Genomic DNA, 20,730 nt, shown 5'->3' with positions numbered 1-20,730 from the left:
ATAATGCCTCCGGGTGGTTTTGAGAATTCAATTTAACATAACAATGTAATGCCCTTAGCATACTTCCTGGGAAGTAACAGACAACAATAGGTATCTGTATGTTTTATACTTATGCCATGCTTGGTAAATTTGATACAACTGATTTACAGTGGATTTTCTCTCTCAAAAGAGACAATTCAAATTGTATTTACCTCTATATTATTGTTCATCAGCCCACAAGCATCAGCAAAGTCTGGATGTTTTGTGTTGATGTAAGCCAGTTCAATTGCCACTAAGTTATGGACCTAGAAAAAAAATTAAATTAGGCTATATACTAAAACATGTCAACCAAATTCTAATTTAGGAAACACAACTTACTAAATAGTTCTAAAAAAGGCAGTATGGGAAACTGATGCCTTAATAAATACTCAATATTTATACTGCAACTAATACATGTTATGCCATATTAGAATTTGCTCTATCTTTTATTAATATTTCATCATCTAAGACTGCATTTCTAAGGGGGTGAGATAGTGACCTTAAGGTAGTTAGAGGTATTTTGTTAGAAAAAAAAAAATTTACCCAATGCAAATCTAAGTTCGAAGGCTTTATGTAACCTTGCTATTAAAACTTCAGATCATCTGCTATTGCACATCAACGTTTCAGTTCAGTTTCAACAAGAAAATATTTCATAATCAGATAAAGTCAAAGATGTTAACTTTGAGTAAAGGATACATTTAAAGACCTGAGCCTTAATTATGACAAACCTAGTTTAAATATTATACGTGGTTTGAAATCCTAACGGGACAATAATCAAAAAGGAAAGCTAAGGGGCGCGTGCCTGGGTGGTTCAGTCGGTTAAGCATCAGACTCTTGATTTCACCTCAGGTCATGATCTCACAGTTCATGAGTTTGGGCCATGCAGAGCCTGCATGGAATTCTCTCTCTGTCCTTGCCCCCCCTCCCTCACTAGCTCTCTCCCTCTCAAAATAAACTTAAAAAAAAGGAAAAAGAAAAAAAGGAAAGCTGAAATTAATTCCTCCAGTATTGCAGAGATTTAACTAACCCCTTCATCTGCACCGTTCCAACAAATCTCAGGTATTAGAACAGCATTAAAACGTCAAAACCAGGTGAAAAGGATCTATTCAAATGAAATTCCAATGATTCTGTCATCTCACTAGGTGGACCCTGAGACCAGGTGAACTACATATCTTTACTCCTTTCATTCTGGGGGCTGCGCTCACAAGGGAAACAACCGAGTGGCAGGGATTACCTTCTCCACTTCCAAGGATGGTCTTGTACTCTTAGTAAACCTCCACTGGGGCTCACCACCATCCCAAATGCACTTTTAGTGACCAGGAAGGTAAATAAAACAACCAACAAATAGAGACATAAAGGCAATTTCAAATGCTTATCCCACATTTTTGCCAATTTCAGCATTTTTAAGGATAGCAGCAACCCACAGAATAGTAGCAAGCAACCATGACATTACAGTACTGGGCCATCAAAAGCAAACTAGAAGTGGCCAAATTATTGTCATGTGCCAGAGTTAAAATAAGAGCTTGCTCTAAAGGCTCAGTTTACTGGGGCTGAAGACAAAGCTAATTTTCCATTAGATCAGTGGTGCTACGTAATAGAGCAAAACTATTCACAATCCTCAAGAGGAACTCCATTCTCATGAAAACCTGTGGCTGCAGGCTAACGATGATGAAAACATGAAGAAAAATTACTTTATACCAGAATTACTGAAGTTTCCTTTGAAATAATAATGGAAGTTCACTAATCTTTTTCCTGCCACTATACTGGAAAATATGCCTGAACTCTAAAATACTCATACTGCTGTACAAAAAGCTTCAACAGTGATTACAATGATGACTTGTGAAAATAACAGCTCACCATTTCATTTGTAACAGGTAACCGTTTACGAAGAAGACAAGTCACTACTTCAACTATGGCATCATGGAGTTTAGGAAACCGCAACAACTCCTAAATATGATGGAAGAAAGAAACACAGAAGTCTACTTTGTTTAAAGGAAAATTAAATAATTAATGAAATAGATTTTAAGCTACATGTAAGCTGGCTACTTCAAAGCACTTTTAGAAAAGGAAGCTACAGATTTGAACTTACTGTTAACCCATCTTACAGATTTCCTCCCATCCCATGAAACCACCACTTCCGTATTTTACTACTGAATCGGACACCCGTTACATTTGTCTGTTACCTGTGTACTGTAATTGCTACAGTGCTGAATGATCCTTTGCATTTCCTCATGCACTAGTTCCACACAACGCAGGCTGGGTTCTTCCAGACGTTTGATTTGCCGCTTGACCAGTAACTCAAATGAAACTTCAGGCACAAACAAAGCAGGACGAGGACCCTAAAAAAAAAAAAAGTTGAGCTCTTATTATAGCTATAGACAATTTTAGCTCTTGCCTAGGTTAAAATAAATCACATTGTTTGGTATTTTTCATGAAAAGTGCTTCCTAATATCAAGTATGAGGGCAAAGAGGCTGTACAGTTCATTTAAAAAGATATAGCTAATGGGTTAAAAATTATAATAAACCTTTAACCTCTTGTTTAAAAAAATTCTAAGCCGAGCATACTCACAGTAGCATTTCTAATGGCAGTCAAAATGTCAATAGTGTTAAGGCCACCTAGTGGGTCAACAGATTCTAAAGTTCGCCCAAAAGTCTCATGGAAAATATAACATATCCGAGCACCACCGCATCTGAAAGGCAATCAAGTATATGATTCCTCTTATTACTAAAAGGGAAAGAAGGTGCAAGTTAGAAGTCTTTAAGGTCTTATTTTCTGAGAACGTCTCAGATAAACGATTACATTTAGATCATTTTCATGTGCTCTTAACTCCATTATGAACCAGTTTCTCTATTTTTTTCTTTTAATGGAGAAGAAGGGCATTCACATGTGTATGTGTGTGTGCACACAGAGCTGTTCTGTCAAAACACAGTCAACTAAGAACTACTGAACATCTTTTCTCTCCCTAGTTTTCTTCAACTATAAGCTTTTGAAAAGACCAGGAATGGTATCTTATTTGTTTCTGTCTATTCACAATTTAGAGGGGAGATAAATAAACTTTTCCTGTAAAGGGCCAGATAGTAGTTTAGACTCTTCAGGCCATCCAGTCTGTCACAACCACTCTGTTCTACCACTGAGCACAAAAGCAGCCACAGACAAAATATAATAAGTATAGCTGTATTCCAGTGAAACTCAGGCACACAGAAATGTGGATTCTATATAATTTTCATGTCATGAAATATTCTTTGAATTTTTTTTCAACTATTTAAAAATATCAAAATCATTCTTAGCCAGTGAGCTACAGTTTGCCTACTCCTGCTTTAAACAAATCTCTACTGGGGCGCCTGGGTGGCTCAGTCGGTTGAGCGACCGACTTCGGCTCAGGTCATGATCTCACAGTCTGGGAGTTCGAGCCCCGCGTCGGGCTCTGTGCTGACAGCTCAGAGCCAGGAGCCTGCTTCAGATTCTGTGTCTCCCTCTCTCTTTCTCCGCCCCCCCCCACCCCCCACTCATGCTCTGTCTCTGTCTCAGAAATAAATAAACACTAAAAAAAGAAAAAAAAATTTAAAGAAATCTCTACTATTCACTACTTTCTTACAGTTGTCTAGGCAGAAGGTGAACTAGCCTAACATTATGCTAGGTGAAATAAGGCAGACACAAAAGGACAAATACTGTATGATTCCCCTTATATGAAATACCTAGAATTGGCAGATTCATAGAGACAAAGCAAATTAGAGGTTCCTAGAGAGGAGGAGGAGGGAACAAAGAGATACTGCTTAATGGATACAGAGTTTCTGTTGAGGTGATAAAAAATTTTACAAATAGACACCATTTGATGGTTAGACAATATTGTGACTGTATTAATGCCATTAAATTATACTTAAAATTACCAGTTAAAATGACCAGTCTGCCTTCAACCTTTCCCTTCTCCAAATAATTTTTCAAAATCACCATAATTATACTTCTAAAATGGGTACTCCTCTGACCAGAAGTGTTTTGTCTGTTACAGCAAGAAGTCTTCCAAATTCTGAAGATCTCTGGCTTTCCACAGTCTTGTTTTTAGATGCCTTTGCTGCCTTACCTCCTGTTATGTCTTGTCATTGTACATACCATTCTGCAAATACACCCTGCATTATTCTTCGCTGTTCAAAGCCTAAAATACTCTTCTACTTACTGCATCCCAAAGTTCTATTCAGAGCCCAACCCAAATACATTCTAACTACGGCATTCTCCCAGTCCCTGAGAGAAATGTAAATGGTGTCTTTTCAGTGTCCTAAAGGCTTGAATAGGTGGTTACACAGGTATTTACTTTATTAACTATTTATAAAACCCCCCGTATATATTATATGCATGTTTCTGGATATGTATTTAATAAGTATTTAAATAAAAATACTTGATTATACTCCTGTTTGCCACACAATTGTGCCTCAGGTTACCTGGATCTACCTTACCTACTAAGCTCTTTTTTATTATTTTTTTAATGTTTATTTATTTTTGAGAGAGAGAGAGAGAGAGAGAGCAAGCAGGGGAGGGACAGAGAGAGAGGGAGACACAGAATCCGAAGCAGGCTCCCAGCTCTGAGCTGTCAGCACAGAGCCTGATGCAGGGCTTGAACTCACAAACCATGAGATCATGACCTGAGCTGAAGTCAGACACCTAACCAATTGAGCCACCCAGGCACGCCCCCACTGAGCTCTTTAAAGATTCATCTTAGTAATCTTTATTTCCCTCAATATGCTATAAATATAATAACCAACCATCCAACAATTTATGGGATTAACTCACTTATATAAGGCCACCTGGGCCACACAAAAGTACACAGAACACACAAAAGTGCATGTATAATTTCATGAGTGGTGAAATCTGAATAAGCTCTGTGGGTTGTACCAATGTCCATTTTCTCATTTTGTTACTGTACTATATACAAGATATCAACACTGGGGAAGATGGGGTGAAGGATTAACAGGACCTACTTGTACATTTATTTGCAACTTCCTGGAAGTCTATAATTATTTCAAAATGAGAAGATTTTTTTAAGTGAGAATTTAGAGAAATGAACATTCTTATGTATTGCTAATACAATCTATTAACAGTATGGCAACAGTAAGAGGCTTTTAGGATGTTATAACCTTTGACATAATAATTCCATTCTAGGAATTTATCCTAAGGGTTTACTTGGATACATGCCCTGGAAACAGTCCATCACAACATTTTTTATATTTGTGTATAAATGAAAACAACGTATCAGTAGTAAGGTACTGGTTTAAGAAATGAGAGTGTACCTAAAAAATAAAATACTATGTAAATTTTAAGATTGATAATAGAAATGTATAAGTAATATTAGTTGTTTGTGGTATGTTGATTTACAAAATGATTCCAAAATAGCATGTATAGCATCTGATTTTTGAAGATGTGTAATACAGGCATTTATAATGCATAGAAAAATGTCTAGATTCATGCCAAAATTAGCAGGGAGTATTTCTAGTTAGTGGAATTAAGTAATTTTGTCATATATTCTTTTTATCTGCATTTTCTTCCTTTTTTTCATGAATAATTACAGTGTGTATATTAAAGAAATGAACATTTAAGAAGTTACCAAATATTTTAAAGATTTATCCAAGTTTTATTAAAAAAAAAAAAAACCTGAAATTTTTACTGTGCTTTATAGTTTACAGAGCATTTTTACACATACATCAGACATCATCCTATGCAAAATACTACTTTACAGGTAGTATAAATCACAATCAGATCATCTCAGATTTAAAGTCACTATTATAAAAATTAACGTAACCTAGCAATTCAGGTAACCAAATCCATACAAAATTTTTTTTTACTTACAGCTCTGAAGTTTCAATATATTTTGCGGTTCCTTCAATAGTGTTACAATATTCTGTGGCAAATTTGGTAATAAGCTGGAGTAAAGTAGCACTTTTATCATCCACAGGTTCACCATAGCTATTTAGGAGAGACTGATACTGAGCAGCTAGAACATTTATTCTTGTTTTCAGCTCTGGTAAGCAGTCTCTGATGTGATGCATCAGTAACCTAACAAAGGTTAGAAAAATGATTTAAAGTAAAACTGTGTATTTTGAAGCCCCAAACAGCTCAAATTTTTAAAATGCCAATAATGGTGAAAGCTGTCAAATAATTTGTCTTGGCAGGAAATAATGCAGTTTTAGGCTAGAAATAAATACTTAGTCTGAACAAAGACAACTTGATTGACACTTTAAATTTGCCTTCAACCCATAAAATTATAGCAGTTGTTAAGAGAATCAAATATAAACTGAAACATATTATTTCTATATTAATTACAATTACCTCAAAGAAAGTAAGCTACTCAATATAATTCCACCTAGATGATTTTTGTTTCTGACTTATCTTAGCAGAGTGAAAATCAATCTTATTAAGATCCAAGTCTATCAGCCTTTATTTACAGAGTAAGACAAAAGAAAAAACAGCTTTCATTTTAGTCATTTATAAATTACCTAAAAAGGTCTTCCAGTCCCTCTACCATCAGTGGGTATTAAGAAATTCAAGGTACATACCTTAAATTCTTTTTATGAATAATAGAAGGCATCCAAAAATAAGACTAGATTATGTGAAAAATTATAAATTTTAATTAAGTTCCTGAAATCCCAAGTGGAAACTAAGTCATTTGTTATCTAGTTCTAGTACCAAAAATAAATGACTGTCAAGAACTTCATAATTAAGATGTCTTAAAATTCCCTTGCGCATTTCTAAACTCCATAATTTAATGCCAACCACCCCAATAAAAAAAGATATCTATATTACAAGAACCTACAAGAAACAAGACCTGAAACTATATACATAAGAACATTATGAAAATATAAAGAACTAAAAATGAGAGCTCTCAGACACCTACTGGCAAGCAAACAAACAAACCAACAAAATCTCATTTTTCAAGAGGTAAAAATGTTACCTGTTCAGAGTCCTAGCAAGATACTTTGTTCCATTTCTATTAGCCAGGGATGGGTATTTCTTTTGAAGAAAAGCATATTCATCACGGATTGAATCAGTTACACTCTTCTTATTGTTAATGTCTAGCTGGCTCCTAAGGTTGAAAAATAACAAAACCTTTCAACTAAAGTCAACTGAGGTCTTCTACATACCTTGGATGATGATGATGATGATGATGATGATGATGATAGCACCAAGCATTGTTTGTAATGCCTGATACGGATTGTTTTATTTAATTCTTGCAGTAATACTATGCAGTAGGTATTATTCCATTTTATGCCAAAGGAACTGAGGCTCAGGGACATTAACCTACCCAAGGTCACATGTTAAGTACTTCAGCCTGTATTCAATCTGTGACTTGTAAGTAAATAATGCCTGAATTGTTTAGGACTCATAACTACCATTCACTATAGTCAAAAGCAGTACTCTTAAGTAACAGGGATAGACATGTGAAAAAAGTAAAAGCATGATAGCCAGCTGTATATTTTATCCATGGACAGGCAATGGATTTCTACCAAAAATAATTAACTTGAAGAGCAGTCAACTACAAATGCAACAGTTTTATACCATGAGCTCGCATGAAAAGAGAGTGGGAATTAAACACACACACACACACACACACACACACACACACACACACACAAAAGAACAGAAAACAAAAAGAGAAATCAAAGTATAAGAGAGTTAGGACATACGAATAAAGCAGACAACTGAAAGAGATCTTGGATATCACTTAGTAAAAACATTTTCATTTTATTTATTTGTTTATTTATTTATTTATTTATTTTTTTTGAGAGAGAGAGAGAGAGAGGGAGGGCATGCAAGTGCAAGTGGAGAAGGGGCAGAGAGAGAGGGTGACAGAGAATCTTAAGCAGGCTCCACACCTAGCATGGAGCCCAACCTCAGGCCTCGATCTCACGACTGTGAGATCATGACTTGAGCTGAAATCAAGAGTTGGACACTTAACAAAATGGGCCACCCAGGCATCCCTTTATTTATCTATTTATTTACTTTTTGAGGAAGAGAAAAGCAGTATCATTTTAAAAGGCCTAAAACCCAAACATGTTAGGTGTCATTTAAGGCCACATTATATATCTAGTTTAGAGACAAACTAGGACTAGAACCCAGATCTCCTGTTAATTTCAGTGCTGCCTACTTTATAAAGGCTTTGGACTAAGAGAGTGCTTCATTTGAAATCTGCTTTCACCATGTGACTTTGGGAGATATAAAACTTGAGCCTTCTAATTATAAAATAGACACCAACACCTACCTCACAGCGATGTTGTAAGGGTTCAAAGAGATACCATTTGCAAATTGCTCACAGTAAAGTCTCTAAAACATAATTAGACACTCAGTAGTAGTTTCCTTTCCACAATTTTTAATACCAGCTATTCATTATTAGAATACCTTTAATAAAATTTCTCCAAGTCACATCCTGGCAAATACAAAGGATCAATCACTAATGCCAGAGGTGTTAAGCCAATTTATTAAAATCCTACCATCTTAAACTCTTTCTTGATTGCATGCAAATTTAAATAATACTCTTTTTTCTTATCCAGTGCACTCCTCATACATAACACAATAGGCAGGAATTTTTCAAGCCTCGCTATTAAATTTTCTTCCACTTTATAGCACTGCTTACTTTAAAAATCCTTTCCATTACAAACACCCACAGGAGGCTTTAGTGGATCTTTTCTCCCTTTAGAGCACTGAATTCCTAACAATACCACAGTTACAGAAAAAGGGAAAAAGAGGGATCATATCACATTTTAGATTACTTTTTAAAATTCAGATTTGCTCTGAAATGGGAATGCTGCAATTATTATCCCATTCTTGATTGCTAACCTGTTAACTACTCCAATTATTCCAAGTTTGACTGGTATAACCCTTCCCATCAATACATCCATGGCATCAGTACCCGCATCCATGAGGTCAAGTTTAGTGATTACAGCTAAGGTTCTGCGACCTGGTAAATGCAAAAAAGAAAAGATATTGATCCATTAAATAAAGCTATTCAGTATTAATAAAGAAAAATCCTCATCTATAATCCCTCCTTAATGTTACTTCTGTCATCATTTGGGCAGTATTTTTCCAGCCTTTGCTTATAGATACTTTTTAAAGTTTATTTACTTTGAGACAGAGACAGAGAGAGGGCAAGCTGGGCAAGTGCAGAGAGAGAGGGTAAGAGAATCCCAAGCAGGCTCTGTGGGGTCAGTGCCAAGCCAGAATCGGGGCTCCATCTCACAAACCACGAGTTCATGACCTGAGCTGAAATCAAGAGTTGGATGCTTAACCCACAAATACTTTTTAAAAACTTACTTTAGGGGCACCTGGGTGGCTCAGTTAGTTAAGCATCTGACTCTTGATTTCAGTTCAGGTCATGATCTCGTGGTTCATGAGTTCGAACTCTGCACTGGGCTCAAGCCTGCTTGGGATTCTCTCTCTTTCTCTCTCTCTCCACCCCTCCCCTCCCCTGTTTTCTCTTTCTCTCTCTCTCTCTTTCAAAAATAAATAAACTTTTAAAAAAATAGAAAATTATAAAAAATAACTTATTTTAATCATCATGTAAAATTAAAAAAATTTTTCACATATAGTGTTTTTTATTAGCTCTTAGGGCTCATTTTTTATAAGTATTTTAAAAATCTATTTAAAATTTACTCACTCCTGTTGTATAGTTCCAGGAGTTTTGATAAATGCAAAAGAGTTATGTCACTTCCACCTCAAGACAAAACAGTTGTATCACTTCCCCCCAAATTTATTTGTACTACCACCCAATCAAACCCCTTTCCTTTAAAAAAATTTTTTTCAATGTTTATTTTCGAGACAGAGGGAGAGAGAGAGGCACAGAGAGAGAGGGAGACATAGAACCCAAAGCAGGCTCCAGACTTTGAGCCGTCAGCACAGAACACGACACGGGGCTCAAACCCACGAACCGCCAGATCATGACCTGAGCCGAAGTCGGAGGCCCAACCGACTGAGCCACCCAGGTGCCCCTCAAACCCCTTTTCTATTCCTAGATTTGCTTTTCCAGAATATGACATAAATAGAATCATATACATATATATAGCCTTTTGACTCTGGCTTCTTTCACTTGACATAATGCACTTGAGAGTCATCCGTGTTGTTGCATATATCAATAATTCATTCTTTTTCATTGCAAAGCAGTGTTCCATGGTACGGATATACTATAGTTTGGTACTTTGAGAAACATTTGGGTTGTTTCCAGTTTTAGGAGATACAAATAATAGGTTTTCATTTAACATGGGTAAATGTCTAGGAGTGGTACTGACTGAACTTTTTAAGAAACTGACAAACCGCTTCAAAGTGGCCGGTACCATTCCCACCAGTAATGTGTAAGAACCGCAGCTGCTCTGCACAGTGTCTAATTTTACATACGGCATTTTCAACATTGCTTCACATCTACAAAATCATTCTTTTTAATGATTCCCTACCCATCACTACCTTAATAATCTATTATTATCTTAATCTATTATAATCTTAATCAGTCCCACTATGGGCCATATATTAAGTTGAATTTAATTTTTTGACACTATAAATAATACTCGATGGGACTATTTCTTTACAATATATGACCGGATTCAGATTCCTAGATCAAGGGGTGCCTGGGTGGCTCAGTCGACTCTTGACTGTGGTTCAGGTCATGATCTTGCAGTTCGTGAGATCGACCCCGCAACGGGCTCTGTGCTGACAGTGTGGAGCCTCCTTGGGATTCACTCTCTCCCTCTCTCTTCCCCTATCCCACTTTCTCTCTTTCAAAATAAATAAACTTAAAAAAAAAAAATTACTAGATCAAAAGTATGATCCTATTTATGGCTCAAAGTTCAGTTTAAAATCGAATGCATATAAAATGCTTAATAGTTTAAATGATAAATGTAAAATTTAAATAAACCTTTTGATAGAGCTTAATTAATTTATTTCTTACTATTATTTTTTAAGTAAACTCTACCCACAATGTGGGGCTCAAACTCATGACCTTGAGATCAAGAGTCATATGCTCCACCGTCTGAGCCAGCCAGGAGCCCCTAGAGCTTATCTTCCAATCTAAAATGAACATGTAGTAAATACTTCTTAAAAGCGGGGCGCCTGGGTGGCTCAGTCGGTTAAGCATCCGACTTCGGCTCAGGTCATGATCTCTGTGCTGACAGCTCAGAGCCTGGAGCCTGCTTCACATTCTGTGTCTCCCTCTCTCTCTGACCCTCCCCCATTCATGCTGTCTCTCCCTGTCTCAAAAATAAATAACCGTTAAAAAAAAAAAAAAATTAAAAAAAAAAACTTCTTAAAAGCTTTAAATTAAATAAAAATACTTTTAAAAATTACTGTTTATGGGAATTTTAATTAGTAGCCTTAGCATTAACTTTTCCTACCAAATTTTTATTTCAAATTCTTCTTCAAAGCAAGAAAAAAGAAAACAGGACACAGCCCACAGAACCCCCAAATACTACAGTAAAAAAATTAGATCCTATGTGGAGCAAAGCTACATTTATTAGCAGCAATAATAATTACTCTCTTATAAGCTGCCATTGTATATATACTATGAGATGTATATCACAGCATTAGTCAACTATCATACAATGATCCAGAGTATGAACTAATCCTTGGGGTTATGAATACTTCATAAAAGGATTTTACCTTTATTTCTAAGAATTTCCTCTGCCTTATGTCTGTCTAAATGTTTTCTACCTCTGCAGAATGTAGATAACCACAATTAGCTACTGTATCATAATCGACAATGATCAATTATGAGTTAATTATTCTTAGAAGTCAGCTAGTCAAAAATCTAAATCATTTTATTTCTACAAAACAAACCGTCCTTGAAAAGCCATCTTATTATTTAAAAAAAAATTTTTTTAATGTTTATTTATTTTTGAAGGGGAGAAAGACACAGCATGAGCAGGGGCGGGGCAGAAGAGAGGGGGACACAGAATCCAAAGTAGGCTGCAGGCTCTGAGCTGTCAGCACAGAGCCCAATGCAGGGCTCGAACCCACGAGCTGTGAGATCATGACCTGAGCTGAAGTCAGATACTTAACTGACTGAGCCACCCAGGTGCCCCTCATATTATAATTTTAAAGTCATCAGGTAACCATTACAAATATGGACATTATGTTAAGTATTTTTGCCTTGACTATACAGCAACTAACCCATTAAAACTTTATTTTCCATCCGAATCTCTATTTGTAATTATAAGCAGAATAGGAGCACATTGTTTTTTAAATCTGTAGTAACAGTTTGATATTCCTTTTAAAAATATTCCTTTCTTGAGGGTAGATTTACCACTGTTAACCAACCATATCTCATTAAATATAAACATTTGTCCTTACCATCTGGATCTACCTCTCTTGAAATCTTAAGGGCCTCTGATGTGGCCATATCGGTATTAGCAGCAGTGACAGCAAGGATGATGGAATTTGGATTACTGATGAAGCGAAGAATGAGCTCTCGGATTTGAAGCTCAATATCCTTAGGTTGATCACCCACAGGCACCTGAACCGAAGAGAAATGAAGAAGGAACTAGTAATAAAAATCAACTCAGCCTCCCCTCACTTAATCTACAGAATGTAGGCATTACTCCATTTACAGTTAAAATGAAGAAAGTATATACATACTACTAGTAGTGGTATGTATGCATTTGGTAATAGGTGAAAGCCTCAAAATGTGCCTCTTGCAAATATCAGAAGTCTACTGTGTGAAGGATTGGTCAGTGCTAATTCCTAGAGACAAATTCATTCATTCATTCATTCATTCATTCATTCATTCAATTACCAAATATTTATTGGCAGCCTAATATATTTCAGGCACTGTTCTACATCACATATGTCATGGTAGTCATTAAGAAAAAAGAGACTGATAATTATTTGAAATCAGATTATGCTTTTAAATAATGAGGGAAGAACTCACTCAGATAATGACATTTGAGAGAATGGCCAGAAACTGAAGGAGATAAGGGAGAGTTACATGCAGATATCTAGTGGAAGAATATTCCAGCAAGATGAATGATAAGGTCAGAACACTGGAACAGAAGGAGTGAGAAGAGTAACAGGATACTTTAAATCTCTTTTTAGAACTTAAGCTTTTACTGTGAATGAAATGAGAAGCCAATGGAGAGATTTTGAGCCAAGGAATGACACAATCTAATTTTTACCTTAACAGCATCATTCTGGCTGATTACTTAACAGATTATGAGGAAGACCTGTTAGGAGGCTGTTGCAGTAACGCAGGTGAGATGATAGTGGCTAGATGAGGATGTAGCTACAAATGTGTATATACAACAGAGTTCTAGATATATTTTAAATGTAAGGAGAGCCAAAAAGATCTGCTCACAGAGTAGTGTGGAATAAAAAAGTATCAAGGCTGACTACAAACTTTTTGGCTAAGCAACTGACAGAAGAGGGTTGCCATTTATTTAGTTGGGGGAGATTATAGCAGGATCAAGTCAGCTTGAGGGACAGGTCAGAAATTTAGCACGAGACATAACAAGTTTGAAACGTCTACTAGACACATGTGTGGACATGCCAAATAGTTACAAAAGTCTGGAGATGTTTAAATGCTGTCAACATACAGACATTCATGTATTTAAACCCATAAGTTTTGACGAAATCATCAAGGGGGGGGGTAAGTGTACCCACTTGACAAGAGGTCTAAAAACTGAGCTCTAGGCACTCACTGTTAACACTGGGAAGATAAGAAACCAGCAAAAGAGACAGAGAAGGAGTGGACAGTGATGCTGGAGAGAAACCTGCAGAGTATGGTGTCGTGGAAGCCAAGTAAAGAAATTGTTTCAAGGAGAAGGGAGGGCTCAACTATATCAATGCTGCTAGATCAAGGTGACTGGAAAAAAAAAAAAAAAGGCTGATTATTCTCATATAAGGTCAAGTAAAAACCACATTTGTTCGAGTGAAAACAAACATGACCAAATCCACGATGAGTAACAACTAATCTTTACCTTGGTCATTCCTGGCAAATCCACAAGTGTCAGATTGACAACATTGGGTGAAAAAATCTTAAGATGAATTGGCTCAGGGCTTACTCCCTAAAAATAAGTTTTAAAATACATTAAAATCACATTAAAATTTCATTGAAATATAAAAATGCAAAGTACATCTCATTTCAAGTAGATAGACTCTAGATGCTTTCAGATACAAATTAAACCATGATCCCTAAAACATTTCAGCAATCAAAACCTGATGAAACCCATGGGAAGTAAGGCAGCCAGCCAGCCATATAGCAGGTTATAAGCTTACTCAATCCTGTAACATTAATATACAAAATTTATTTCTCCTTTATTATTCCACATTCTTTTCTCTGGTTCTAGACAGATACAATTTCTTAAGTACGTTTAATAGACTTAGTGCTGAACAAAAGAACACTGTGTCACTATCCAAATTTATGAGGTTCTTGAGTAGACAGTGAGGCATAGGTAACAAGTTATCCACATCAACTTGGTTCCTAATCTTTGAATATCAGGTAGCAAAAACATATATTCTAAGAGACTCCTCAGAAAATTTATCTGCATCTTCAGATTCCTGAATTCAAATAGTAGAATTTGGATAGTGAGAGATACCTTTATTTCCCTAGACTGAGATCATTATACACACTGCCTTCTCTTCACCACTGGCCCTCTACAAGTTTTAGAGCTGAGTCAGCTACATGTAAAAAGGCACATAGAAAATGTGCATTCGTCTTTGCATATGCCCTTCTTTATCCTTTAAAATGTCCTCTCATCTACCTACCTTTTATCTTCCTTCATACACACCCACTGAAAATTTTAATTTCACAGAAAGCTTTTTTGAAACATCCTTTACTCTAAGTTATATTAGATAACTCCAAACTACTTTTCTATTTCAAACACATCAGTGTTCCAAAGTCATGTGCTGATATTCAGCATACCTACCCAGCTTGTGTACTTCTCAGGCATTCCCTTCTCATGTCCAATACAAAGCTTTGCTCAAATGCCTTTACAACTCCAATCTCATAAATATTTTAAATCCCTCAGGGCTTTATGTTAGGCATATGGAATCATTTAGATATTTATACATATGAAATTACTTACATAAGATCAAAATATCATTTACTTCATTACAAACATGATTTAGGAAAGAAGAGATTTTTCACAGATTTGGGGGTAGGGGACTTCTCATCTTTTGGACACTGTGGGTGAGAAAACCTGCTAGGTAAGTATATCACATCCCCACCATAAATTAAACATCTTGTTGGTATACAGACTCCATCTTTCATGACATTCAGTCTAGTTTAACTAAAATTTTCCTTTCTGAAACACTAGTCACATCCATTATAAATTCTAGCCCTATGTAAAATTACCACCAATTCCTAAGTTCAGTAAATCCATGGGGACACAGGAGAGAATTCAGACTGGTACTACGATTAATAACATCCCCGAAGTTAAAATTATCCCTGATATAATTACAGGACAGACAACAAGCTAATCTAGTTTGCTGCCACTTTTTCTACCTCTTCTATACAACACAATCATTAGAAATTCAGGGAAGTATGGTAGCAGCAGCAGCAGTAACTCAAAGGTTACCAGGCCAGAGTTCAATAATGAACAAAGCTTAGTCAGAGAGATAAATATCCTGACTAGACATAAAGAATTGACGTGGCTCAAAAATGCCTTTGTGTCAGGACAACCTCTTCAGCACAACATCTGGCAGATCAAAGGGCTCAGTGAATACTTGTCGAATATTAGTACTAGGCCAGGGCCCACTTGCTGGATTAAGTAGCCTTTGGATAATACAAGAATGGAGGTTAAAAAAGAAAAGAAAGAAAAGAAAAAAGGAAGGAAACAGAAAGATAGTTAAGGATAAAGAAAGGAGAGAAAACAGAGCATTTATGAGAAGCAGTGATAGTGCTTGGTGTCAAGATTAATGGCATCTTAGACACATTTTTTTTTTTTTTTTTAATTTTCACAATGTTAGAAAACAGGAATTAAGTTGTTAACATTAGTTTTCATTTTCATCAAAGAAAACTTCTCTCTTTACTTTCGTAAGTAAATCTAGCCTTACTCAGGTAAGAGAGCTGTTCAAAATCTCCTAAGTTACATAATGCTTCTTGAGTTAGAGTACAATCAATCCATCAGAAAAAAATAACTTACTATAGCAATATTAAATACAAAAATTATATAAGTGATATATAAATCACAAGATAAACAATCATCTAAATGAAATATTTGATAGTATATGAAAGCTCTAAGAAACAAAAGGGATTTTAAGTAAGGTTTTTATATACTTGTGAAAATACTCCATTAGTTTCAAAGACCAGGACTATGAATTTACAATGCCCATAACACATTATACACAGAATACTCTCAATGATATATTTACTGAGGTTTATACATTCTAACTCTAAAAAGATGCCTACCTTATTATTTCCCGAAATCCTTTCTGTTTCGTTTTCAATTTCTTGTCGAATTTCATCAAAATCCGTGTAAAGCTAAAAATTATTGAAACAAAAAGGACAACGTTCATGATAAGATCAATAGTTCTTAAGTGAGGGGTTGATAAATTTCAAGGATGTCTACAGATCTGCTTCAGAGAATTAGTAAATTCTAATATATACATGTATTTTCTAAGCCAAGGAGTCTTAGTTTACATGAGCTTTTCAAAGCTGCCTGACCCCACAACAGTTAATTTCCACATTACAATAAGGCTCAACATAAAGTGTCTTCCAAATAAACTGCTATGGTTAGAAATAAGATTTATTTTACAAGGAGCAGTTGCTTCAAGATAACCTAACACACTGCCAATCGTAAGAAACTAAATTATCAACTACTTGTACAAAAAAATGTATCAACATATTATCTCTTCATAATATTCTTGTGATTGATTACCTTATTTTTGGTGTGAAGAAATTTACCCCATTCTTCTGCTTCAACCCCTAGAAAAAGAAAAACTCCATTTATTGGAAACTATAGCAATTACCTTTTTATCTTAGGAATTCAAAAAGGCAACACGATATTATTTGTTCCTATTTTGCCACTGACAAGCAGTATTTTAAGACCTCCTAAATTATACTTTCATATTTTAAAAACTATCATATATTTCAAAAAATGACTTTTGAGAGTTACTCACAGATCTTCCTTTTGAAATCTAGATTTGAAATCTAGAGTCTGAAAATAAAATTGTTCATTTCTCTTCATATTTTGTATGTAATTATATTATGGTAAAAGCATATGCTTTGTTTTTAAATATCTTACACATAAAAGCAGTTTATACAATGAAAGTAACTCAAGCAAATGGCTAACAGAAGAAAAACTAAGAATCCTACTGAGTAATGCAAAAAGCACATGTAATAGATTTACACAAATAACTCAAGGTAAAAATTTGCAATATGTAAATGAAACGTTTTTCTTTTAAATTTGGTTTCCTGCTGGTTACCTATAAAGTCACAATTTGCTGTTCCTTTAAAGAGTTCTCTCAGTAGTGCAAAATTATCCTGTAACTTATATGTACTTTCAAGGTGATTTTCCCACCAGGGCCAAGACTATGTTTTCCCTTGGAAATGAAGGTTAGAAAGCAATGAAATGAGTGTTTGTGGGTGGGAGGAGACAGACAGACCCTAGCATATGTACTGTATGGAGTCGCTACTCTCCATGAGTTTCCAGTAATAGGTCTGTTCTTCCTGCACTTCTTGAAAAAAAAAGGAAAATATAATTCACTGTGGGCACTGTTTCAAGTGGTCTAAATCTTGGCGAGCAAGTTTTGTTTTATTTTTCTCAGAAAAACTAGAAACATTTAATTGTAGAAAAGTAACCAAACTGCCTCCCCTAAGCACAGCTATTCTGTGCTTTTTATTCTTTTGCCAAATTCAGAGTTCTAAGTATCCTAATGACTGAGTTCATGAATAACTCTTATCGGTCACCTGAAATCAAAATAAAAATGACTAAAAGATAGTTAAATAAATATTGAAGAAAAAGTGATTCAATTCTTTGGTGGAAATAAGTAAATAAAACTGGATCCTTTTTGCTAATAAAATGCTCACCTACTTGAAGCTTAGTACCTTCTTCCAAGAAGTCTCATTGGAGGACTGGAGTAATCTAGGTGAACAGAACTCACAGAGACAGCTACTACGTACCAAAGGGGGGGGGGGGGGGTTAATTTACCTTATCGTTTAAAAGAGGTCTGGCTTAACAAGCATGTTTTTAAAAATAAAAATAAAATAAATTACATTCACCACCAAAAAAACCCCTGCATTCTGATGCAATGCCAAAAGGTAACAAGAACCACCTACAATCAATGTGGATAGGCAAATAAAAATGGAAGAAAAATAATGCACACAGCCTGTAAGAGTACGTAAGCACACATGCAGGCATACTAGAAAAAAAAGGGCCAAAAACAATGGATAAAGGAAACCTTTAGAAAGGTGTCTTGAGTTTTTCCATGTAGCAGGGTCTGCAGTTAAAGAGAAACAGCACAGAATGATAAGTTTAATGCTTAACCCTAGTATTTTAAATCTTTTTAAAAAGTCAAATCTGCAGAAACCTGAACACATTTCAAATGCACGGAGCATCCAATTTTTCAAAATTTACAACTGTAATTCCCATTACAATTAATAGTAAATACCTAAAGGGATATATATGTTTTAAGTGATATAAATGAAGCATACCACGTGCCATAATTTGCTGGTATTTTCCATCACAGCTAATTGTATTACTTCTGGTTTCTAGTTCTAACACAACCGGATTAAAATTGATTCACTCTCGAAAAATCTGCCATAAATATTTGATATGTAGGAAAAGATAAATTGCCTGGCACAAAAAAATCTACAAAGCATACCAAACACATTTTCCAAAACCTCAAAAGTAAATATATATGAGTATTTACCCTATTCATGAAGAATGAGCTTTTTATAAGGGATTATTTTCTTTAAAATACATACTGAATTTAAAAAGAACACCATAAAAACAATTTTGGTCTTTAATCAACATGCTATTTTTGGATTTTGTCTAAAAGGAAATCTGAAAAAAGACTGATTCTTTTTTTTTTTTTTTAATTTTTTTTTTCAACGTTTATTTATTTTTGGGACAGAGAGAGACAGAGCATGAACGGGGGAGGGGCAGAGAGAGAGGGAGACACAGAATCGGAAACTGGCTCCAGGCTCTGAGCCATCAGCCCAGAGCCTGACGCGGGGCTCGAACTCCCAGACCGGGAGATCGTGACCTGGCTGAAGTCGGACGCTTAACCGACTGCGCCACACAGGCGCCCCAAAAAAGACGGATTCTTAAAAATATATGAAAGATAAATGTGAAGTTGAAAGTTCAAACTAAATCAGTATGAATCTATTTTTAGTAAGATTTTATCAGAAAATTCTTTCACACTGGCAAAAGGGGGAGCAAGCTGAGAAATACTATATAAATATACTGACACCTCAATTATCCTACTTGGCTGACAGAATGAAGGATTCCACATTACATAAAATTTCCTGATAATTACACATATTAAACATTAAGATATTTTATTTTAGTCAGTTTTGATGGACCTGTATCTAAAATGGATTATTCTGGGGCGCCTGAGTGGCTGAGTCGGTTAAGTGTCCAACTTTGGCTCAGGTCATGATTTCACGGTTCATGGGTTTGAGCCCTGTGTTGGGCTCTGTGCTGACAGCTTGGAGCCTGGAGCCTGGAGCCTGGAGCCTGGAGCCTGCTTTGGATTCTGTCTCCCTCTCTCTCTGCCCCTTCCGCTCATGCTATGTCTCTGTCTCTCAGAAATGAATGTTAAAAAAAAAAATTTTAATAAAAAATGAAAAAATAAAATGGATTGATTATTCTGCTCCATGTCATCCTAAAATATACTGCTCTAAATCAGCCTATTATTGCAAACTTCGGCCTTTGTTACATAACAAAGCCCTCTGAGGCTATAAATCCCTATCCAAAATGGTTAGAAACTGATTTTTTCTTTCTTTTAAGTTTTCCTGTCTGATTATGTTTTCCTTACTTTCTCCTCTCTGGTTTGTCAGACTGTCAGGTAGTTCATACTCTTCTGGCTAACTAAATGTTTATCTGTTTCTTTGTTTCTAATTTTCTCTGGGTTACAATGATTCATGGCCAGGTAGATTGGTTACCTTAGTATAAAGAGGATCTGATGAGAAAACTAAGGAACTATGCTAATTATTAATAATACACATGAAGTTTAATACTCAAAATTTATGAAATCTAGTTTGTGTTCTGGGTAGCTGAGTTGTCATTTTAAGTGAGGATTAAGTGTGTCTTAAGTAATACAAAATATTGTGCGGTTTTTTTTTACATAAAATGTAAACACTAAGCTTTGAAAAAAAAAATATATATATATATAGATAAGATGTGCAGATTTGCTGACCAACCACTAAGATGAGAGATATCAACAAAACATGGTGAACATATGAGCAGAGATACTGAGGAACTGACACTTCTGTGGCTGAAATGTCCCCTTTTTCTACAAACACTACCCACATCTACAGTTTCTAAGAGACAGGATATCTATCATTTGCCCTTTTCATGATGACTGAAGAAAATAAAGGGTTAAAAGAAAGAGACCTAATTAATGCCATATAGTTTCTTAATGTCTGATTTTAAGTTTTCTGGTATACTTCATGATGTAAGTTAGTAGGAATGAAATTTTAAGTATTATTCTATATATTTGAAGCTGAATCATAGGTTAGTTCAACATGATTAAATTCGAGGCTTAGAATTTCAATACTAAACAAATATCATAGAAATACAAAGTGA

General features: G+C 35.4%; 1 protein-coding gene across 10 annotated transcripts in view; it reads right to left on the bottom strand.

Annotated features, from left to right (window-relative positions):
• Nucleotides 1-20,730, bottom strand: part of DNM1L (dynamin 1 like) — a 47,483-nt gene that overhangs the window by 8,575 nt on the left and 18,178 nt on the right. For 6 of the 10 annotated variants that reach the window (XM_043562998.1, XM_043563002.1, XM_043562997.1 and 3 more), the window contains 11 exons: nt 16,858-16,904; nt 16,389-16,460; nt 13,957-14,043; nt 12,335-12,497; nt 8,840-8,960; nt 6,957-7,088; nt 5,855-6,061; nt 2,588-2,708; nt 2,202-2,357; nt 1,876-1,965; nt 192-284 (listed from right to left, as the gene is read on the bottom strand). In XM_043562998.1, the coding sequence (XP_043418933.1) occupies nt 192-284; nt 1,876-1,965; nt 2,202-2,357; nt 2,588-2,708; nt 5,855-6,061; nt 6,957-7,088; nt 8,840-8,960; nt 12,335-12,497; nt 13,957-14,043; nt 16,389-16,460; nt 16,858-16,904 (1,289 nt within the window). Of the gene's footprint in view, nt 1-191; nt 285-1,875; nt 1,966-2,201; nt 2,358-2,587; nt 2,709-5,854; nt 6,062-6,956; nt 7,089-8,839; nt 8,961-12,334; nt 12,498-13,956; nt 14,044-16,388; nt 16,461-16,857; nt 16,905-18,379; nt 18,419-20,730 lie in introns of all 10 variants that reach the window. The other 4 variants (XM_043562994.1, XM_043562995.1, XM_043562999.1 and 1 more) reach the window with 1 other exon arrangement.

This window comes from Prionailurus bengalensis, chromosome B4 (genome assembly GCF_016509475.1).
Source record: "Prionailurus bengalensis isolate Pbe53 chromosome B4, Fcat_Pben_1.1_paternal_pri, whole genome shotgun sequence".
Taxonomy (NCBI): Eukaryota; Metazoa; Chordata; class Mammalia; order Carnivora; family Felidae; genus Prionailurus; species Prionailurus bengalensis.
Note: the sequence above shows the minus strand (reverse complement) of the source record. Positions and strands in the feature narration are given on the sequence as shown.